The sequence below is a fragment of the Notolepis coatsorum genome (genome assembly GCF_963971535.1).
Source record: "Notolepis coatsorum genome assembly, chromosome: 11".
In the NCBI taxonomy this organism is placed as follows: domain Eukaryota; kingdom Metazoa; phylum Chordata; class Actinopteri; order Aulopiformes; family Paralepididae; genus Notolepis; species Notolepis coatsorum.
The window spans coordinates 81,153,054-81,177,255 of NC_140175.1; the positions used below are offsets into that span (position 1 = coordinate 81,153,054).

Sequence of the window (24,202 nt, forward strand, 5' to 3'; positions counted from 1 at the left end):
GTAGTGCTAGGTAGTAGTGTCAGGTAGTAGTGTTAGATGGTAGTAATGTTAGGTAGTAGTGTTAGGTAGTAGTGTCAGGTAGTAGTGTCAGGTAGTAGTGTTAGGTAGTAGTGTTAGATGGTAGTAATGTTAGGTAGTAGTGTTAGGTAGTAGTGTTAGATGGTAGTAATGTTAGGTAGTAGTGTCAGGTAGTAGTGTTAGATGGTAGTAATGTTAGGTAGTAATGTTAGGTAGTAGTGTTAGGTAGTAGTGTTAGGTAGTAGTGTCAGGTAGTAGTGTTAGATGGTAGTAATGTGAGGTAGTAGTGTGTTAGGTAGTAGTGTTAGATGGTAGTAATGTTAGGTAGTAGTGTTAGGTAGTAGTGTTAGATGGTAGTAATGTTAGGTAGTAGTGTTAGGTAGAAATGTTAGGTAGTAGTGTTAGGTAGTAGTGTTAGATGGTAGTAATGTTAGGTAGTAGTGTTAGGTAGTAATGTTAGGTAGTAGTGTTAGATAGTAGTGTTAGATGGTAGTAATGTTAGGTAGTAGTGTTAGGTAGTAATGTGAGGTAGTAGTGTGTTAGGTAGTAGTGTTAGATGGTAGTAATGTTAGGTAGTAGTGTTAGGTAGTAGTGTTAGATGGTAGTAGTGTTAGGTAGTAGTGTTAGATGGTAGTAATGTTAGGTAGTAGTGTTAGGTAGTAGTGTCAGGTAGTAGTGTTAGGTAGTAGTGTTAGGTAGTAGTGTCAGGTAGTAGTGTCAGGTAGTAGTGTCAGGTAGTAGTGTTAGATGGTAGTAATGTTAGGTAGTAGTGTTAGGTAGTAGTGTCAGGTAGTAGTGTTAGATGGTAGTAATGTTATGTAGTAGTGTTAGGTAGTAATGTTAGGTAGTAGTGTCAGGTAGTAGTGTTAGATAGTAGTAATGTTAGGTAGTAGTGTCAGGTAGTAATGTTAGGTAGTAATGTTAGGTAGTAATGTTAGGTAGTAGTGTGAGGTAGTAATGTTAGGTAGTAATGTTAGGTAGTAATGTTAGGTAGTAATGTTATGTAGTAGTGTTAGGTAGTAATGTTAGGTAGTAGTGTCAGGTAGTAATGTTAGGTAGTAATGTTAGGTAGTAATGTTAGGTAGTAGTGCAGTGCTAGGTAGTAGTGTCAGCTAGTAGTGTTATATGGTAGTAATGTTATGTAGTAGCACCAGGTAGTAGTGTTAGGTAGTAGTGCTAGGTAGTAGTGTTAGGTAGTGGTGCTAGTTAGTAGTATTAGGTAGTAGTGTTAGGTAGTGGTGCTAGGTAGTAGTGCTAGGTAGTAGTGTTAGGTAGTAGTGCTAGGTAGTAGTGTTAGGTAGTAGTGTTAGGTAGTGGTGCTAGGTAGTAGTGCTAGGTAGTAGTGTTAGGTAGTAGTGTTAGGTAGGTAGTGGTGTTAGGTAGTAGTGTTAGGTAGTGGTGCTAGTTAGTAGTGCTAGGTAGTAGTGTTAGGTAGTAGTGTTAGGTAGGTAGTGGTGTTAGGTAGTGGTGCTAGTTAGTAGTGTTAGGTAGTAATAATAATAATAATAATGACTTGGATTTATATAGCGCTCTTCATGAGACCCAGAGCGCTTCACAGAGTCCATTATTCGTTCATACACAGTCATACCGGTGGTGGTAAGCTACAATTGCAGCCAGAGCTGCCCTGAGGCAGACTCACGGAAGCGTGGCGAATAATCATCGCCTACGGCCCCTCCGACCACCACCAACATTCATTCACATGCATACACATTCATACGAGGCAAGTAGGTTAAGTGTTAGGTAGTAGTGTTAGGTAGTGGTGCTAGGTAGTGGTGCTAGTTAGTAGTGTTAGGTAGTAGTGTTAGGTAGTTTGTTTGTTTGTTTATTTACACATATACACACAAGCAGGCCTACATAGACACCGAAGAAGGCACCCATACCATACGATTTCTGGTATAGAGAAAACAATTAATGACAGGAAGAATATATAATAAAACGAAAATACAACAAGCCATCAGACCACAGTTTGTAAAGGAAGTCCATATGGGAAATATTGGTGCTCTAGGAGATGAGATTTCAGTGCTCTTTTGAATTTCAGAAAAGAAAATTCCAAAATATGTGGAGGCAAAGAGTTCCACAACTTTGACCCTCGGTAGAGCAAACAAAACTGAGATTGGGAAGTGCGGGAAAAGGGTGGTCTAAGCAAACAGGAACTACGTGTGGGGTAATTATGAATTTGGTGATTGTGGGAAAACATGTCATGAAAGAAAGGGGGAAGGGCTCTGTTTAAAGAACTATGCACAAATAAACCAGTCTGAAGATGATTCACTTGATAAACACTGAGTATACCTAACTTATGGAATAGAGGCTGAGAAGAATGACTTCGTTGAACACAGCTGATTATTTTTAGAGCTTGTTTCTGCAGACGGTATATGGGCTCAAGTTTGGTCTGATGAGTACTACCCCAAACTAAATTACAGTAATTGATATATGGGTAAACCATAGAGTAATATAACATTGTGGCAACCTCGGTGCTCAGCAAGTGACGTGTTTTTCCAAGAATACCAATACTCTTGGCCATTTTTGTAGTTATGGCTGTGATATGAGGTTTCCATGATAGGGATTCATCAAGCAGAACACCAAGGAATCGTGTAGAATACACCCTAGCTATGGGGATGTCATTGATCACTACTTTAGATGAGGAGTTAAAAATCACAGATTTGAGACCAAAAAAAATGAAATTCGTTTTTTTAATGTTTAGTGATCATTTGTTGCATTTAAACCAAATTGATAGTTTGGTTTAAATTGATAGTAGTGTTAGGTAGTGGTGCTAGGTAGTAGTGTTAGGTAGTAGTGTTAGGTAGTGGTGTTAGGTAGTGGTGCTAGTTAGTAGTGTTAGGTAGTAGTGTTAGGTAGTAGTGTTAGGTAGTGGTGCTAGGTAGTAGTGTTAGGTAGTAGTGTTAGGTAGTGGTGCTAGGTAGTAGTGTTAGGTAGTAGTGTTAGGTAGTAGTGTTAGGTAGGTAGTGGTGTTAGGTAGTAGTGTTAGGTAGTAGTGTTAGGTAGGTAGTGGTGTTAGGTAGTAGTGTTAGGTAGTGGTGTTAGGTAGTGGTGCTAGGTAGTAGTGCTAGGTAGTAGTGTTAGGTAGTAGTGTTAGGTAGTAGTGCTAGGTAGTGGTGCTAGGTAGTGGTGCTAGGTAGTAGTGCTAGGTAGTAGTGTTAGGTAGTAGTGCTAGGTAGTGGTGCTAGTAGGTAGTGGTGCTAGGTAGTGGTGCTAGGTAGTAGTGTTAGGTAGTAGTGCTAGATAGTGGTGCTAGTAGGTAGTGGTGCTAGGTAGTAGTGCTAGGTAGTAGTGTTAGGTAGTAGTGTTAGGTAGTAGTGCTAGGTAGTAGTGTTAGGTAGTGGTGTTAGGTAGTGGTGCTAGGTAGTAGTGTTAGGTAGTAGTGCTAGATAGTAGTGTTAGGTAGTAGTGCTAGGTAGTGGTGCTAGGTAGTAGTGCTAGGTAGTAGTGCTAGATAGTAGTGTTAGGTAGTAGTGCTAGGTAGTAGTGTTAGGTAGTAGTGCTAGGTAGTGGTGCTAGGTAGTGGTGCTAGGTAGTAGTGTTAGGTAGTAGTGCTAGATAGTGGTGCTAGTAGGTAGTGGTGCTAGGTAGTAGTGTTAGGTAGTAGTGCTAGATAGTGGTGCTAGTAGGTAGTGGTGCTAGGTAGTAGTGCTAGGTAGTAGTGTTAGGTAGTAGTGTTAGGTAGTAGTGCTAGGTAGTAGTGTTAGGTAGTGGTGCTAGATAGTAGTGCTAGGTAGTAGTGTTAGGTAGTGGTGTTAGGTAGTGGTGCTAGGTAGTAGTGTTAGGTAGTGGTGTTAGGTAGTGGTGCTAGTAGGTAGTGGTGCTAGTAGGTAGTGGTGCTAGGTAGTAGTGCTAGGTAGTAGTGCTAGGTAGTAGTGTTAGGTAGTGGTGTTAGGTAGTGGTGCTAGGTAGTAGTGCTAGGTAGTAGTGCTAGGTAGTAGTGTTAGGTAGTAGTGTTAGGTAGTGGTGCTAGGTAGTAGTGCTAGGTAGTAGTGTTAGGTAGTAGTGTTAGGTAGTAGTGATAGCGGTGCTAGGTAGTGGTGCTAGGAAGGTTGTGGTGTTAGGTAGTAGTGCTAGGCCTGAACAAGCTTGGGGACACAAGCAATGAATTGCTTTGATGAATCAATTAGCTCTTTTAGCTGTCCGGTTTCTTTGCCCTCTTTCTTCAGAAGACCGAATCAATCCAAGCGTCCCACCTCCACGCCTGTTCAGGCACGCACGGGCACACACACACACACGCACACACACACACGCACGCACGCACGCACGCACGCACGCACGCACGCACGCACACACACACACACACACACACGCACACACGCACGCACGCACGCACGCACGCATGCACGCACACACACACACACACACACACACACACACACACACACACACACACACACACACACACACACACACACACACACACACACACACACACACACACACACCTTGCCTCAGCAGCACAGTGTGTATTCGTGTAACTGGGGCTGACACCTGGATACAGCTCCCAACACACCTCCCCTTAGCTACAGCCTTGTTGCCCCTGTTCTGTGTTAAAGATCAGTGATGAGACCTGAGCAGTAAACTCTATAGCTCAGTGATAGTAGGTAGTGGTGCTAGGTAGTGGTGCTAGGTAGTAGTGTTAGGTAGTAGTGCTAGATAGTGGTGCTAGTAGGTAGTGGTGTTAGGTAGTAGTGCTAGGTAGTAGTGTTAGGTAGTAGTGTTAGGTAGTAGTGCTAGGTAGTAGTGTTAGGTAGTGGTGTTAGGTAGTGGTGCTAGGTAGTAGTGTTAGGTAGTAGTGCTAGATAGTAGTGTTAGGTAGTAGTGCTAGGTAGTAGTGTTAGGTAGTAGTGCTAGGTAGTAGTGCTAGGTAGTGGTGCTAGGTAGTGGTGCTAGGTAGTAGTGTTAGGTAGTAGTGCTAGATAGTGGTGCTAGTAGGTAGTGGTGCTAGGTAGTAGTGTTAGGTAGTAGTGCTAGATAGTGGTGCTAGTAGGTAGTGGTGCTAGGTAGTAGTGCTAGGTAGTAGTGTTAGGTAGTAGTGTTAGGTAGTAGTGCTAGGTAGTAGTGTTAGGTAGTGGTGCTAGGTAGTAGTGCTAGGTAGTAGTGTTAGGTAGTGGTGTTAGGTAGTGGTGCTAGGTAGTAGTGTTAGGTAGTGGTGTTAGGTAGTGGTGCTAGATAGTGGTGCTAGTAGGTAGTGGTGCTAGGTAGTAGTGCTAGGTAGTGGTGCTAGGTAGTAGTGTTAGGTAGTGGTGTTAGGTAGTGGTGCTAGGTAGTAGTGTTAGGTAGTAGTGTTAGGTAGTAGTGTTAGGTAGTAGTGATAGCGGTGCTAGGTAGTGGTGCTAGGAAGGTTGTGGTGTTAGGTAGTAGTGCTAGGCCTGAACAAGCTTGGGGACACAAGCAATGAATTGCTTTGATGAATCAATTAGCTCTTTTAGCTGTCCGGTTTCTTTGCCCTCTTTCTTCAGAAGACTGAATCAATCCAAGAGTCCCACCTCCACGCCTGTTCAGGCACGCACGGGCACACACACACACACACACACACACACACGCACGCACGCACGCACGCACGCACGCACACACACACACAGACACACACACACACACACACACACACACACCTTGCCTCAGCACAGTGTGTATTCGTGTAACTGGGGCTGACACCTGGATACAGCTCCCAACACACCTCCCCTTAGCTACAGCCTTGTTGCCCCTGTTCTGTGTTAAAGATCAGTGATGAGACCTGAGCAGTAAACTCTATAGCTCAGTGATTTCCAATGTGGGGTCCGGGGACAAAAGAAGAATAGTTTTAATTTCACTTGAGGTTATAGTCCAATGAGAGAATGTATAAGAATGACCATGGTCCAGTCTCCTCTGTTGTCTCCTAAAAGTCTCCTTAGATGGGAGTCTTTGGGACTAAATCTTAATTTAATATCTAATTATTAATCTATTAATATCTCATTTATATTTTAATTGTCTAATTAATCTTGTTAATTAGATAACAAGTATATCTTAGTATATGAAAAAGTTAAACGAAAGTATATTTTTAACACACTAAGTACAACTCATGTGGTTTCAATGGAACACAACTTTAGTATAATTTTCTGAACGCATGTAAAGTATATGAAGTATACTCTCCTAAAATATATGGGTGATAAACATTTAGACATGGTGGACCAGGGGCCACAGTGTAGCATGGTGGCTCTGAGCCAAAACGGGGATTAAACATTGATTATCTAGAAAGTAGGCTTCTCAGGTCATTTTGAAGCTTGTTATTAGGCCTTGCAATGAGCAGGTTATCTCAAAATCCCCTTTAAAATAATACAATTGCATCGAAACAGACCAAACGGAATAATGTTATCTCTCAACCGGAAACACCATCTGGTTTCTGCCCTGCACTATTCAAAGAAAAATGCAAATTGCAGCTCTTTGACCTTTTATCTGTTGGCCTGGTTAAAAGTGGGACAGCGATGGTCAGCAGATAACCGTAGATGATGTTTTTCTGTGGAGGTTGGATCAGACAATGGTGCAACGTGATACCTGGCTATTCTAGTTTTGCCTTTGCATTCCCCATGCAAAGCTTTCTCGGTCCCTGCGGTTAGCAGGGAATGGAAGTAAGTAACAATGGTTTCTACCATCAGTGTGTGTATGAGTGTGTTTCACACGCGTGCATGTGAGAGATAAAGATTCTTCACACATCTCCAGTGTCTCACATAATTCCCTTCGTTTTTATTGAACGGGAGGTGGAAATGAGTAACACAACATCGCCCTCTACAGGTGTAAAATGAAAATGCACAGTTGCTAAAACAAAGTGAAAACAAAGTGCACACAGGAATCCAAGCAGATGAGACTAGACTACTGCAGATGTTTTCAGCTCACATGTATGGTTTCAGTTAAGCACTATGGAATGATGGATTTTAAAGGGATAGTTCTGATTATTTTGACATTTGTTGGTATAAAATACCAAGGCAGCAAACAGGGTCTCAACATTTATTAATTCATTAGTTAATCCACACATAACATGCAGACAAAGTTTTTAACCATCCACAACAGAAAACAGCAGTGCATGATGTCTTGGAACTAACCCCAGTGTTTCCTATTATTCAGACCAACATGATGTCTTGGAACTAACCCCAGTGTTTCCTATTCTTCAGACCAACATGATGTCTTGGAACTAGCCCCAGTGTTTCCTAATTATGCAGTTTGTCAAATTGTTATTTGTGGTCATGTTTTGTATTGCTTGTCTGTCTGAGACCAAGGACCACAATGGAAATAAGTCTTGACTTTTTTGTGTATCATCCTTGATGTTTTCTGGAATCTTGTATTTTTTTTAAATGTCAAATCAAATCATGATGTCTTGGAACTAGCTACAGTGTGTTTCCTGCTTCAGACTGGCATGATGTCTTGGAACTAGCTACAGTGTGTTTCCTGCTTCAGACTGGCATGATGTCTTGGAACTAGCTACAGTGTGTTTCCTGCTTCAGACTGGCATGATGTCTTGGAACTAGCTACAGTGTGTTTCCTATGCTTCAGACTGGCATGATGTCTTGGAACTAGCTACATTTGACAATTGACATTTTGACATTTGACTTTTTGATATTTACCGGGGCCAGTTTCTAATTGCAGCCACCCGTAGGTGCTCTTTGAGAGCGGTTTTGAAGGAGGGTAGGGATGTTAATGTAAAGAAAATCTGAACTATCCCTTTAAGGTATCATACAGTGGACCAGACCGTTTCCTGAGGTTTCAAAGACTATCAGGATGTTTTATTGCCCTGTGAGATGGGTTATGATTCAGTGCTCAGTCATTTCAAGCAAATATTTCACAGTGTGCATGAGAACAAAACCACATGAAAAGCAGTAGGTGTGCAACCATACTGGAATGTATCAAATAAAAAACAACATGAGGTAAATCATTTTCCCCTGAGAAATAAAACATTTGAGATCTGTAGGCCTACAGATCTTCCCACAACCAATAAAACTTCACATTACAGGAGTAAAATAATCCAAAGAAATATGTAAAATTAAATAGTTGGCCATAGACTGGTCCTTTTGTTACATGGTTAAAGGAGCACTTCACCCAAAAATGATCATGTGTATATCAATCACTGATTCATCATCATCACCTAACCATAACCCTGTGAGGCCTTTTCTTCTTCTTGCATGTCTCCACGGTGAATGTATTCAATAGAATTTTTTTAAACTGTAGAAATACTTGATGAATTGAAGTTAACAACAAAACTATATCAAAACATCAGTTTTAAAACCAATAATGTTTTCGTTGGCAAGGTTTTTAGCGAAATTGCATGTGAAGTACTGAGTATACGACTGGATAAATAAGACTTGGATTTTCGTCTTGTTTACATCAGGGTCCTCCATTTTCAATTCATCAGGACATTTATGACATACAAGACATACAAATTATACAGTACTGTGTAAGAAAAAAGAAAAAAAAGATCATAAGAAAAATATATACATCCGAAGGGGAAGAAACTGGGATTTGGACATTTACCGGGGCCAGTTTCTAATGGCAGCCACCCGTAGGTGCTCTTTGAGAGCGGTTTTGAAGGAGGGTAGGGATTCACATTATTTTATGGCTGTGGGTAGGGCGTTCCACATTATTGTGGCATAATTGCTGATCTACAGGAATCTCTAACTAATGCCCTGCATGCAGGCTACTTTTTCAAATCGCATGCATCGTTTGAATGGATTGTCATATCCTATGCCTCTGCTAGCATAAGTCATTAAGGCTTTAAATATATCCAGTATGAAGAACAGACTATCAATCAATATCATTGGTAAGATAACTTCTTAGCTCTCTGTTTGGAGTATTAGTACCAGTCATTGGAATAATCCTATAACCATAATTATCCTTTTTAAACATTACAAACAAATGATCTAAAACTGGCTTCCTTTGGCTTTGACATTGTCTTGGAAATAGCCTGGGTTGGTGATGTTGCCAGCTGGAGCATAGAAAGCCACAGCAATGAAGGTTCCACTCCCATCGGTCGCCAGTCCGAAGGCCACTTCCTTGGAAGACTTCCACACCAGCTGCGTGAAGTTACCTGGAAGGACACGGTGCAAACGGAAGCTTTTCAGAGAGGGGGTCCCAGATAATTGTGAATGGCATGTTTTTCCAGCACACAAGCACACCACAAGCACTGGGGTGACATATGACACAAAAAGAGTGCACTTGGGGCGTGAAAACATGCCCTTGTGCTTCAAATTGATTGGTCTATATCTATACCATCTTCACGGCCAGAACCTCCACCATGGGACTCAGTAAGTCAGCTACTGGCTATGCATCGATTACACTACTAGCAAGTAGGGATGTCCGATATTATCGGCCTACCGATATTATCGGCCGATATCGGCATTAAAATGTGATATCGGAAAATATCGGTATCGGTTTTCAAATTATTTTTATTTTTATTTAATTTTTTTTACATTTCTATAGAAATGATGTCCGATATTATCGGCCTACCGATATTATCGGCCGATATCGGCATTAAAATGTGATATCGGTTGATATCGGTATCGGAAATTAAGAGTTGGACAATATCGGTATATCGGTATCGGTAAAAAAGCCAATATCGAGCATCCCTACTAGCAAGTAATTAATTTGTGTAAAAAATGGCTGACTATACAATTACGTTCATATTACCTGCTCCTTTTCGAAATCCAGGGGAAGAGAAGTCATACTTTTCGATCCCCTTGTACCAAGAATCAGCCACATCAGAACCTGTAGAATAAAAGTTGAAAATATATAATAACAATTAAAGTCTGTATGAAGGAAATTAAGAGATTAAACATGTTATATAACATATTTAAACATGACATTTTTTTGGGCGGGCCTAAATTTTGGCTAAATTGCTTATATAAATTGAGACAGCGAGAGAAAGACATGGAGAAAGAAGAGGCAGGCAGAGAGAGAGAGAGAGAGAGAGAGAGAGAGAGAGAGAGAAAGAGAGAGGGGCATGGTTTCAGACAGTATTTTTTCACGATTTTTAAACCTAATTTTATATACTTGAAAACTCAGAACACATTATGTATTATTGCTTTACTCTGACTTAAAATCAAAGGTGCATGACCAACCTGAAGGGGGCGATGTGCTGGAGCCAGACCTGTAGAAGATGCTTTCCCCGTGGCCCTTGTTGCTGTTCATCAAGGTGTTAATGCTCACCAGGTGAGCCGCCCAATCCTGGGCCTCCTTAGTGAGGGAGGGGATTATGGAGAGAGGCCCCGCCCCATGCTGCCGCCGGTGTTGGTTCAGGGACATCAGAAGACCGCGGCTGAACTGGTCGAGCTCGTTCGCTAACCAAGAAAAGATAAATGAATGAATTTATACTCTCAGAAAGGTACATAGAGTACAGGGTAGTATAGGGTAGAAATATACTTTTAACACACTTAAACACAAACTATCCTCTGTTCCTCTTGTCTAACTATTATAAAAGCTCATAATATGATGAAAACACCCCCTCACCTGTTATGGAAGTTCCACTCCTCACTGTCAGCACCCTCATCTTAGCAGACACGTCTTCCACGGGCTGATCGGTGACCTTTGACCCTCTAGGGAGGACATTCTGGACATGGTACCCGGGGTTGGTGATGTTGCCAGCGGGATCAAAGTGTGCCACCACTACCACCATACCGCTACCGCTGGCTCTGCCGACACCCACCTCCTTAGAGCTGCGCCACACCAGCTGAGTGAACTGGCCTGGATGTAGAGAGGGAGGGAGGGATAGAATAAGTGGAGGGAGGGAGGGATATAATAAGTGGAGGGAGGGAGGGAGGGAGGGAGGGAGGGAGGGAGGGAGGGAGGGAGGGAGGGAGGAGGGAGGGATAGATAGAATAAGTGGAGGGAGGGATGGAGGGTGGTATGGTATTTATTTTAGACAACAAAACATATACAGATCATTATTCACATACATGCTTTTGTCAAGGATGGGGAGGGGAGGGAGGGATGAATAGATGGATGGAAGGAAAGAAGGCATGAGGGAAGATGAATGGATGGATAGAGTAAGGGATGGAGAGAGAGGGATGGATGAATGGATGGATAGGTGGAAAGAAGAAGGGAGGGAATGAGGGATGGATGGGTAGGGATGGAGAGCAGTGAGAGGGGTGGGTGGAGGAAGAGATGGATGGAGTAAGGGAGGGAGGGAGGGATATATCAGAAAATATATCACCACACCTCAGGATCTGCCAAGAGAGGTCTGGAGAAATTCAACAAAGTGCAATACCAAGCAGGGCTCTTTTGCTTAGAGGTTGCTGTTTAACGGCATTAGGAGATTCTACCTATAGTATAAGATCTATATTGGTTCCTCCGATGATTTTAGACTCTTATTTATCACTGACTTGTTTCAGTGATTCACCTCCATACCTGTCTTTACCTGTTTTGTCCTGGTGGCCTGGTTTGGAGAAGTCATAGTTATCTTCTTGGTTGTACCAGGCGTCTATCACCTCTTGACCTGAGTACAATAGAAGTCAACTTGTCTTATTACATGGCTTTGATGAATACTCAATTTTGATTGGTCAATGAAAACATTCTGTGGTCTGTTACTCCAAAAATAATATGAATTGCCCCAAAGTAACCCCCCAGCCCCCAAAATAAAAAATAAAGTATGGATATACGCCAAAATATACAAAACCACCTCAAACTACCCCAAAGTACACCAAACAATCTGAAATTACCCCAAACCATACCCCAAAGTACCGAAAACCACTCCAAGGTACACCCAAAGTACCCAAACCTAGTTTAGTTTACTCAGTTTATTTGATCAAGGACAGTGCATATCAATCAACAGTTTATACATTTATAAATTAATACAAATAAAAAACTGTAAAATGCCAACATTAGCAGGATTGCTAGTTTTCAGTTGTAGTCCCTGGGCTAGATGTTTAAGCCAGAAAAGAAACAGAAAAAAATAGAAGGATATTAAAGCTAATATAAAAACAGTTTAAAACATATTCTGTACATTCACTCTCTAGTCATTTTGTGCAATGTGCATCTATAAAAAAATAATAAAATAAAATAAAAAATAAAAACTGTACAGGGACAAATCAAAGCTATACATGTATAAACACCGTATAGGCAGGCACACATATGGCAGGCACACCATATGATAATCACACATATGCACACATATACATAATCATAAATCACATAATCACAATAAGGACAGTCAGGCTAGTAGGCAAGCATACGGGGGCTGGGCAGCTGGACTGCGATGTGACTTGCTATATAATGGTTATGGTCACAGACCTGATTTTGTAACAGCCATGATTTGAGTGTGTGTGTGAAGGACCTGAGTGTATTAGTACTGCGGATGTGTGATGGGATGGTGTTCCAGAACTCTGCAGCTCTGACCGAGAAGGCTGATTTGCTAAATGCGCTTTTTCTACCTGGGATGATGAAATTTCCCTCTAGCACTGTTCTGGTGAACCTGCTGCTTTCTGTTAAGAACTGTGAGAGAGGTGGTGGGGCTAGACCGTGTTTGATTTTATACAGTATATCAGGCTGGCATCTTTTAGTTTCAGCATGTTTTCCCAGCTTAGCAGGGCATGTTTTTGGAGGATGGTACAGTGGTGGTGGCGAAAGGGTTTCTTGTCCAACACCTTCAGGGCCTGTATATGAACTGAATTAATTGGTGTCAATGTGGTTTTGCAGGTCTGAGACCAGCTGGTTATGCAGTATGTCAGATGGGACATAATTACTGAATTGAAGTAGAGTTTGGCTGTTTCCATGTTTTTTTTTAAAGATTTATTTTTTGGTGTTTTATCGCTTTATTGCTACTGGGCAGTCCAGTAGAGAGAGACAGAGGAGGAATGGGAGACAGAGTGGGGGGAAGACATTCGGCAAATAACGACGGGTTCGGGAGTCGAACCCGGGTCGGCCGTGTCGCGGCTGAGCGTGCTATGTGGTTCGCCACTGGGGCGCCCCGGCTGTTTCCATGTTGAGGCAGTCTCGGATGTATTTAAAGTTGGCTATGTTAAATTTTACGGCCTGTGTGACTTTTTTACCTGTTTTTTGAAGGTGAGGTTTGAGTCCAAGGTTATTCCAAGGTATTTAAAATCTTTGACTACTTCAAGCCTCTCCTTAGCTGCAAACACGTCTGGGTCAGGTGTTACAGATGATCTTTTTTCGAAGAACATGCAGACTTCTTTGCGTTGAGGTGGAGACAGTTTTCTGAGAACCATTTTACTGTGCGTGCCATTATTGCATTCAGTTTTGTGTTCTGAGTCCCCTCCTCTACTCCCTGTACACACATGACTGTGTGGCACAGCGGAACAACAACACAATCATCAAATTTGCTGACGACATAGTAGTGGTGGGCCTGATCTCTGCAAACGATGAGAGGGCCTACCTGGAAGAGGTAAAGGTTCTAGCGGGATGGTGTCAAGAGAACAGCCTCTCCCTGAACGTCAGCTAAACAAAAGAGATGATTGTGGACTTTAGGAGGTCAGGGGTCAGGGACTACAGCCCCCTCAGCATCGACGGGGCACCGGTTGAGAGAGTGAACAGTTTTAAGTACCTCGGAGTCCACATATCCGAAGACTTGACATGGACCACACACATTGACAGTGTTATCAAGAAGGCACGACAACACCTCTACTTCCTTAGGCGCCTAAGGAAGTTCCAAGTGAGTCAGAAGATCCTCAAGAACTTCTACTCATGCACAATAGAGAGCATCCTGACTGGCAATATCACCTCCTGGTTTGGGAATAGCACTACACAAGACCGTAGCAGACTACAGAGAGTGGCCCGTTCAGCCGAGCGCACAATTGGAGGGGGGCTTCCCACTCTCCAAGACATTTACAACAAGCGCTGAATGGGTAAGGCTAAGAGAATAATCAAAGACCCCAGCCACTCAAACAACTGCCTCTTTGAACTGCTGCGGTCAGGCAAGCGATACCAGAGTCTCTCATGACAAGCACAGAGAGACTCAGAAGGAGCTTCTATCCCCAGGCCATCAGGATGCTCAATGAACAATAACAAACCATCAAATACACCCACAGCACACACATCCACACGCACACACTCACTTTAAATAAACAACACACTGTAGCACCCACTTTACCCACTTTAGACACTAACACACTTTATATTTATTGGTAAGGAGATTTGCACATCAATCTCATACCTCATTGCACCTCATTGCACCTCACCACCACAAGGTGGCACCACAAGCTAAGCTATACCTCACCATTTCTACTGTACTGTATATTGCTGTAACTCAGTTACCTTCTCTACTCTGCATTGTATATACTGTACATATACTGTATATATGTATATTGAAAATGTTAGTTTGTTTACACTTGTTTACGTACTTGACTTTCTATTTTATACTTATATTATACTTATTTTATACTATCTTTTTATTTGATCTAGCACACTCTCAGGAGCAAAACAGAAAGAAGCATTTCATGCAAAAGTATTCTGTATTTCTGTATGACAACTAATAAAGAAACTTGAAAACTTGAACTTGAAACTTGAACTTGAAGTTTGTGTGCTGCCTGAGTTTTGTTGTTTGCGTGCACGTAAATCACTGTGTCGTCTGCATACATCTGTATCTGGGCTGTTGTGCCAGCACAGGCAGAGGGCAAGTCGTTTATGAACAGACTGAACAACAAAGGTCCCAGGATCGATCCTTGAGGTACCCCGACATCATATTTCAAGGGGGGTGATGTGATGTTGTGTTTCGCTCAAAACCCGAACTGCATGGGGTGGAGTGAGAAAGGAGTGTTATTAAGGTGAGTGATGAGTTGTTCTGCTATGCACTTCTCTGTTATCTGTGATACTACTGGAAGAATGCTAATAGGTCGGTAATTGCTAACCTCTGTAGCATCCCCTGCCTTGAAAATCGGGGTGATAATGGCTGATTTCCAGGCCTGTGGGAACATGGCGTCTCGAATGGAGGTGTTGACCATTTTGGTGATGGGGCTCACTAGAGACTCTCTGTGATGTTTGAGGAAGGAGGAATCCAACCCAAACACATCTTTAGCTAAGGAGCTTTTGATTGTTCCTAGAATTCGGAGCACCTGGGGCTCTGAGACTTCCTTGATGGAGAAGACGTGTTGTGTTTCATCGACTGGTGTTGTATGTAGAAGATCAATGGGCGGGGAGCTGGCTAGTGTTTTTACTGACTCAACAAAGTAGGTGTTGTCCTTCACAGAGTCCATTATAGTAAAGCCAGATTGGCTAAAATATATCCCAATGTGACAGACAACTGTAACAGATGTGCACAGTCACCAGGGGATCTAACCCACATGTTCTGGTCCTGCTCGAAACTGATAACATTCTGGAAGTTCTTTTTTGATACCATCTCGGAGGTACTGGAGATTACTATAGTGCCCTGCCCCCAAATTGCTATCTTTGGGATCCCCGAGGAGGATGTGATCTTGACCAAAAAACAATACAATGTAGTGTCCTTTGCCTCACTGATTGCCCGCAGGAGGATACTCTTGCATTGGAAAGCAGAACCTCCCCCATCATCCAGATTATGGCTGAATGATGTGATGTCATTCCTAAAACTGGAAAAAATGTTATTTACAATTCGAGGATCAGCTGATAAATTCTACACACATTGGCAACCGCTAATCTCATATGTAGATAGAATAGATCCGTTACCTCCTGACTGAAGTTATGTCGAGTGCCATGTAGGGGAGGGACAATTTTCACTGAGTAGGCTTACCTGTTGATTGGGGTTGTTGGGGACAGTGGGCGTGTATTTATTTAATCTCCCACCTCACGTATTTAGGGTCATACGACCTGGCTTGTGTATCGGACCTGGAGTTGCACTTATGTTTCATTATGTCCATAGCAAATAGACTTATCCTTTAAGAGTACCATATGCTGTTAAAGTGGATCCTAATTTCACATTTTGTATTTGTCTTATTTAATTTTGTATGGATTTATTTACTTTTGTACTGTCTTTTTTATTTTTCTGGGTGGGGCGGGAGGGAGGGATATTCAGTAAGGAAAAAACAAAGGACATGACATCTGTATGCAAGATATGAATGTAAATGTAATCTTTGAATAAAAAACTTTGTTTATATAAAAAAAAAAGTAGGTGTTAAAAGCTGTCGCTACTTGTTCAGGGTCTTGTGTTACACAACCGTTTAATTTAAGTTCTAATATTTTTCCTGTGTTTTTTCTGTCTTTCCCTGTCAGAGAGCTGCTTTGCCTGCCTCAGTTCTCTTGTTACTCTGTTCCTCAGGGTTGTAAATCTACGTTTGTCATGTTCTTTTTTTAAACTTGAGAGCTATTTTAAGGGCCCGATCTCTATCTTTCATTGATTTTCTTAGACTGTCGTTTATCCAGGGGAGGGTGCTCTTTTGTCCACGTTTTGATTTAGTTTCTTTTAGGAAACTGTTCATGGTGGTCTTGATCGTGGAGAGGAACAGGTGACCTACCCCAAGCCATTCCCCAAAGTGCCCCACACTACCCCGAACCATACAACAAAGTTCCCTGAACTATCCCAAAGTACCCCAAACCATTATGAAACGTTATGAAATGAGGTAGATGAAAAAACAGCAATACCAATACCCCATAATTTCATTGAGCTGTAATTAACACAACACAGGGATTCATTGTCCCCGATTATCACTGGTGGCCATATTCAAACTAATTTACTCTCAATAACTGTCAAACTAAATGAATGTGTGCAAAACACACTGAGTATACTGTACATCATCCCCACACTGCTTATACATCAGGATGTATTTTGAAGGGTGATCCTCACATACCCACACTGCTTACATCAGCACCACACTGCTTATACATCAGGATGTATTTTGAAGGGTGATCCTCACATACCCACACTGCTTACATCAGCACCACACTGCTTATACATCAGCACCACACTGCTTATACATCAGCACCACACTGCTTATACATCAGCACCACACTGCTTATACATCAGCACCACACTGCTTATACATCAGGAGGTATTCTCTTTTTCCCCACCTGTGACAGTGGTGCCGACTGGCCCGGTCATGGCCCAGATGTTCTCCCCATGTCCTGATTTAGAGTTCTTCAGCACCCGGTCACTCAGCAAGGTCTCCGCCCACGCTTGTGCCCCTTTATTCAGGGTGGGTTTCAACGTGAGGGCCGGGGCACCGTGGGCCGCACGGCGACCGTTGCACGCCTGCAGGAAATCCCTCTGGAACTTGGCCTGGTCTGTGGAGAAAATTCCCAAACAACATAATGTGTGTCTGACGCATTGACGACTTATAGCCTCTTCACTCAGACTGCAGGCAATAGTGGCCCAAATCTGATTTATTTTGCTCATTGGGGGCCAGTGAGGAGTTTACCATAACCTGTTAAGCTGTAGGGTCACATGTGGGCCCTTGGATGTTAAGAGTAAATATTGTATTTCTTTTTTAAATGTAGCCAAGAGTAAAGACCTTAACCCTATCAAAACAGCAGTCAAAGTGTATATTTTCCTTTTTACAGATGTTTTTAAGATTGACTGAAAATAAGAATTTATCGGAAAAATGCGAATTATATCTCTTTTATCGTAAAACCAAGAGGAAATGACTAAATCCAGATTTAACACTGCCATTGGAAAAGGGAGCGTTTTCCCTATCCATAGATGTATGATTTGGCCATAATAAGGTCAAGGTCAAGTTCAAGGTCAAATGTGAATTTATAATTAAAATGGATTATAATTTATTACTGTATCTCCAAATCCTTCTGTTTAATCATCTTCCCTTTATTAATTTGCTTAGACTTCTACACTTGGTCTCAAGAAGGTGCTGAATGAGCTCAGTGAGCGTAATCAAAAGAACCTCAATGTTTTCATGGTGTTATTCACCGGCAAAGATGCAAAAATAAATCATAATTTATATTCTCCTTTGTTTCATCACAATTTACTCAAGCCTAGTAACAGACACAATATTTCTGACACTGGGAATATATACCCCCATGTCCCTAGATACCAAGAACATGCTAATTGACCTTGTAGAAGTGGAGCAATCTTCCATTCACTTGGGCATGTACCTTTAGGCGGAATTTCTGAAAATAGGGCTACAGCTTATTAAGTAAGTATTTGGTGTGATAGTTCTGTACGAGCAAAACCTAAGGGGATGTGACATAACCGGTCTTTGTTTGAACGCATTATTGAAAGAAGAAATGGCTCTCTTTCACCTCCTCATCCCCAGTAGCATCTGCTTACGGATTAGCCAGCCTCCACTGCACATCAACTTGTAAATTAAACCATAAACTGTGACTTCAGTGTCCTCCATGTTTACGTCCATCGTCGTTAGTGTTCATTTGCGCATGCGGGTCAGTTATGGAGCGTCACCAGTTCAGATTGGAATCTGATATTGGCCACATTATAAAAAATATATATAATAATAATAATTATGAAAATACAATCATAAAAAAAATACGGATCTGAGTGATAAATCAGAATTGACCACTAAGGTTTGCAGTGTGAACGTAAAATCATAACTGTTATGACATGCTGCTATTTCCCCAAGGGGATGAATAAAATAAATGTATTCCTCAAACAAAATCCTCAATTTGAATAAAGTGATTAATCTGATTAAATTAGTATTTTTTTTATTTTATTAAATCAACTTTCTTTAACACATTGGGCGCTGGGGGGCGGCTAGGTGGTGTAGTGGGCAAGGCACTCGCCACCAGTGTGGAGACGCTAGGATTCGCGTGTTCGAATCCAGCTCTCCACATTGTTTTCAGTTTAGCTGGTCGTCCGCAGTAATACACATTGGCCGTATTACGGGGAGGGAAAACTGAAGGGTGGGGATCGAACGTTGTGAACAAGCGACTCCTACAAGTCGGTTGGTGCGCCTGCGCAGTAGAATCAGGAAGTGTCGGGGGCAGCGTGAGCCTCCCACGCGTTACTCCTCGACACTGAGAGATCGAGCTGCGCAGGTGAAAAGATGCGACTGCTGTTACCTCAAGTACCGGAGGGGACTTGTGCTATGTATGACTTAGTCCACATTGCAGCCGGCTTGTGGGAGGCAAGAAACAGCGTTCGTGACAGGGGAGGGTTGAATTGGATGATACGAAATTGGGATGGGAGAAAATATAGAAAAATGGGAGAAAAAGTGGATGTTTACCTTCTTTGCAGGGCTATAACTTTTTTAATTGTATTGCTATATTGACATTACTATGGCCCATTCAACATCGATTATCTATCGTTCAGGATGTGGGAACGTTATATTTTTTCATTCATACATTGTTGTGTTAATATCTTCGAGAATATAAGTATGTTTTTAATCTTTTCTGCTGTAATTCCAAAAACAGTAGTTATAGGCCCTGAAGCATATATAGATTATCGATTGGCGTTTCTTTCCCATACACGCTATATTAAAAAATTCAAATGTATATGATCGGTATACATTATGCAGTGCTTCATCATGCGTGGAGGAAAGGGGGGGGGGGGTTGTTTATAATTCCTTGATCGTCAGTAACAGCTTTATGTAGTATGGGTGGATATATTGATCAGACTGTTTGCAAACAAGGAAATGCACAATCGGGTTGAAAATAACGTTACTGCCCCCTTACCGTGGGCCGATGAGACTGGAGGAGAAAGATCCCAATTATTCTACGCCGATCACCTAGATCCATTTCCGGTTTGTATGGCGCAATAAACGCCGAAATCATATCGATTATTGCGTTATGGCAGCGATCCAAATGTATTATAGTGTTTGTCAGGAGTCCCGTAGCGAGATGTGACTGCCGGAGGAATTTCCTCGACGCACCGATGACACTTTCCGGTTTTTGAGTGTGTAACTCGCCCGACCATCCACCAGGCGGCGGTATTGAGCCGTTGCAGTCCCATCTACGGTCCCGCTAGGGCACCGGGGGTTGGCTGGATGAATTATGAATGCCATGGCGAAAAAATGTAATATTGATCTCAAAAACGCTGTACAGCGATGTTGGCGGTCAACGCATGGCGGGCAATAGCGCTGGAAAGCGATTTTGGCGACCAATGTGTTAATGAATATAACTCGTCAGTTTCGTCAACGTAAATAATCCAATAAGGGCACGTCGGTTGGTACGAAAGTGATGGTGACATCTTGATGGAGTGCCGAGTGCCAAGCGGATGCAGATAGCCATAGCAGATAACCACTGGGCTTAAAACTCTGTATTCACTTCAATTATTTTGTGCTAAGCCAGGATAGATTTGTACTGAAGGCAGTGAGAAAATTGGTAGTCATATACCTTTACTTTTCTTTTCTTTTTTTACATGCCAGACACACACAATACTGTTGGTCTCTCTCATACCAGGGTCGACCGTCCGCTGACCGTTGTCTCTCTCAGTGTCTCCAGCTGCACCCTGCTTCATATGAGGTCTGTATGACGCTGGAGAAGACCTGTCACCCTTCGAGTCCGCTGGTGGAAAGACAGAGCATGTGAGTCGAGACATGTGGCTGGTGGCGTGTGTTGAACAGAGTCAAGGAAGATTAGGAAGACTAGATTGGCTGAAATATATTAAAGAACCAGTACAATATAATGTTAATCCAGTCAGAAAAAGCTTATTGTGGAATGTTAATGTCAGGAGTGTAATTTATTTTTGCTGCGTCTAGAGCAGCAGTTCTCAAACTACGGGTCGCGACCCAAAGTGGGGCCGTGGGTATTATTAAAAAAAATATATATATATATGTAGATGCAAAGCATGTCATAGACGAGCAATGTCACTCACTCACTATAAAAATATCCTAGACAGTGACAGTTGGAAAGATAAAACTTAACAATTTTTTATTATTATTATTTACACATAATAAATGGTCCCTAAATCTGTTCTGTACCATCCCAGATAAAACATCGTCCCACGGGACATCTGGACACTCTCGAGCTACCTGTAGGACGATCTTCATGGGTGCTTCTAGAATCTGGAGGCAGGACATTCCGCTCAAAGTACCCAGTGTTGCACATGTTGCCAGCGGGGTGGTACTGGCCGACCACAAATACAGTGTTCCCATCCGTGGCAAGGCCGACGCCCACCTCCTGAGACTCCTTCCAAACAACCTGGGTGAAGTGGCCTGGGAGAAACACCGGGGGGCACTGTTAACATCGATTGCATCGATATTAGTGCTTTGAACACAGTATGATCAGAGAACGTTAGCTCCTGCATAATATTAGAGGCCGCTGTCGTTGTATTCACTCCAATATCGCTGGTCTCCCAGCTGCAATACATACATTCTTACCTCAAAGCTAAGTGTGTTAAAGGAACATTCCAAACATTTTGGGACTTATTTGCCATCTTCCCCAGAGTCTTGACAAGAAGATTTCACCTCTGTGTGCCCAGTAGCCCCAGAGAGAGGTGCATGCTATACAACTTCCAACAACTCCAAAACTGATATCAATCTTCTCGTGTTGGAGTGTTCCTTTAATGCCTGAGTAATAATGCAACAGAAATAATTACTAATTGGCCTAATTACTGCAAGACCTGAGGAACACACACACTGGCGCTGCACTGATGGCTGCCTTTCTGATCGCTCCGTCGAGACTGTGCTTTCTTTTGTTAATTTTTATAGTATTAGGAGTTTTATTTGCACCAACTGTTGGTGCATTATATGTGTATGTGTATGACCGTCAGTCAATCATTGACATTGGATTAAGGAAAACTTACCGTTTGGATTGCTCTCTGGATCGGATCGCTGAACAGCAGAAATGGCCCGCCGAGATCCTTTGTTATGGCCACGGCCAAGACCAGGAGAAGCCGCCGCGAAGACGTGGAAAGAGAGCCGGGGTCCGAAACAGACTGAGGTCCAAACGACACAGAACCACATTGCCCAGCATATTGTTGGCCAATGTGCAATCGATAGGAAACAAACTGGACGACATCAGAGCACGGATCCAATTCCAGAGGGACATTCGGGATTGTAACGTCCTCTGTTTCACAGAAACTTGGCTGAGTCCAGATGTCCCGAATCACGCAATAGAACCGGCAGACCACTTCTTCGTTCTCCGCAAGGACCGGACGGCAGAAGAGTCACTAAAGAAGAAAGGAGGCGGCATTGCCTTCATGATAAACAAGGAGTGGTGCGATTTAGGCAACACAAAGGAACTGTCTAACCACTGCTCCCCAGACCTGGAGTTTATCACGATAAAATGTCGACCCTTCTTCCTCCCAAGAGAGTTAACGTCCATCATCCTCATCGGAGTGTACATTCCACCACACGCGAACACTGGGGTCGCACTTTCAAAACTTCACGACGAGGTAAACAAACTCCAGGCAGCTAATGTTGACGCTGCCATTTTGGTTTTGGGTGATTTCAACAGCGCGCGTCTTAAAAAGGTGTTGCCGAATTTCTATCAGCATGTGACCTGTCCCACCAGAGGCGAGAACATATTAGACCATGTATACTCGCAATTTAAGAATGGGTACAAGTCACAGGCTCTTAGTCCATTCGGTAAAAGCGATCACGCCGCAATATTTCTTTTGCCAAAGTACAAACAAAGTCTCAAGCGAACGCCGGTGGTCTCGCGAGAGGTTAAGCGTTGGGCCGTGACGTCAGAGGAGTCACTCCAAGCTGCACTGGAATGCACAGACTGGAGTGTATTCCGTGATAACACAGCCAATATTAACGAATACACCGAAACGGTGATTGACTATGTCTGTACTCAGGTAGAAGAAACAATCCCCTCCACCAAAATTAAAATCTACCCAAATCAAAAGCCCTGGGTAGACAAATCCGTCCGTGAGGCTCTGAAAGTGCGCACATCAGCATACAACACCGGGCTGGTGACAGGCAACATGGAAGAACACAAGATGGCAAGATACAACGTCAGGAGAGCAGTAATAGAGGCAAAACGGCGTTACAGGGATAAAGTTGAACTTCAGTTTGAACAGGCTGACTCTAGAGGCATGTGGCAGGGCCTCAGAACAATGACAGACTACAAAGGCACCCCCCTCAAACTGAACAGTGACATCTCCTTAGCAAATGATCTCAATTCCTTCTATGCGAGGTTTGAGGCTGTGAATAACAACACCAGCCTACAAACCACGGCAATGGGGGGGGGGGTCTGCTGATGGAGACTCAGTGTTCAGGGTAACAGAGCATGAGGTGAGACGGATCTTTAAAAAAGTGAATATCAGGAAGGCAGCAGGACCGGACGGCATCCCCGGCCGCGTCCTAAAAGTCTGTGCCGACCAACTGGCCCCGGTATTCACTGACATCTTCAACCTGTCCTTGGAACAGGCTGTCATCCCCACCTGTCTGAAGAAGTCCACCATCATCCCTGTACCCAAAAAATCTACGCCCGCTTGCCTCAACGACTACCGCCCTGTAGCCCTCACCTCCATAGCCATGAAGTGCTTTGAGAAGCTAGTGAAGGGCTACATCTGTTCCTCCCTCCCCATCAACCTGGACCCTCTGCAATTTGCATATCGCCCCAACAGGTCCACGGAGGACGCCATAGCCCATGTGCTGCACACAGCAGCATCACACCTGGACAAGAGGCAGGGGAACTATGTGAGAATGCTGTTCATCGACTACAGCTCAGCATTCAATACCATAGTCCCCTCCAAACTCATAGCCAAGCTCAGGGACCTGGGCTTGAACTATGACCTCTGCCAGTGGGTCTTGGACTTCCTGACGGGCAGACCCCAGGTGGTAAGAGCCGGCAACTGCACCTCCTCATCCATCACGCTCAACATAGGGGCCCCCCAGGGCTGTGTTCTGAGCCCCCTCCTCTACTCCCTGTACACACATGACTGCGTAGCACAGCGGAACAACAACACCATCATCAAATTTGCTGATGACACAGTAGTGGTGGGCCTGATCTCTGCCAACGACGAAAGGGCCTACCTGGAAGAGGTAGAGAACCTGTCACAGTGGTGTCAGGAGAACTGCCTCTCCCTGAACGTCAGCAAAACAAAAGAGATGATTGTGGACTTCAGGAGGTCGGGGGTCAAGGACTACAGCCCCCTCAGCATCGACGGGGCACCGGTTGAGAGAGTGAACAGTTTCAAGTACCTCGGAGCCCACATATCCGAGGACTTGACATGGACCACACACATTGACAGTGTTGTGAAGAAGGCACGACAACGCCTCTACTTCCTCAGGCGCCTAAGGAAGTTCCAAGTCAGTCAGAAGATCCTTAGGAACTTCTACTCATGTACAATAGAGAGCATCCTGACCGGCAACATCACCTCCTGGTTTGGGAATAGCACTGCACAAGACCGTAGCAGACTACAAAGAGTGACACGTTCAGC

At 43.2% G+C, this 24,202-nt stretch overlaps 1 protein-coding gene across 1 annotated transcript in view; it reads right to left on the reverse strand.

The window, feature by feature from the left end:
* Window positions 1-7,683: 7,683 nt before the first annotated feature.
* The window catches only part of glipr2 (GLI pathogenesis-related 2), a 33,358-nt gene continuing 16,839 nt past the window's right edge, over window positions 7,684-24,202 (reverse strand). Inside the window, exons 4-11 of the mRNA XM_084324339.1 lie at window positions 20,841-21,023; window positions 20,266-20,373; window positions 16,975-17,187; window positions 11,399-11,476; window positions 10,492-10,725; window positions 10,104-10,322; window positions 9,673-9,750; window positions 7,684-9,073 (exon numbers count right to left, since the gene is read on the reverse strand). Coding sequence (XP_084180465.1) covers window positions 8,907-9,073; window positions 9,673-9,750; window positions 10,104-10,322; window positions 10,492-10,725; window positions 11,399-11,476; window positions 16,975-17,187; window positions 20,266-20,373; window positions 20,841-21,023 — 1,280 coding nt within the window. The 3' untranslated portion in view covers window positions 7,684-8,906. The remainder of the gene's footprint in view (window positions 9,074-9,672; window positions 9,751-10,103; window positions 10,323-10,491; window positions 10,726-11,398; window positions 11,477-16,974; window positions 17,188-20,265; window positions 20,374-20,840; window positions 21,024-24,202) is intronic.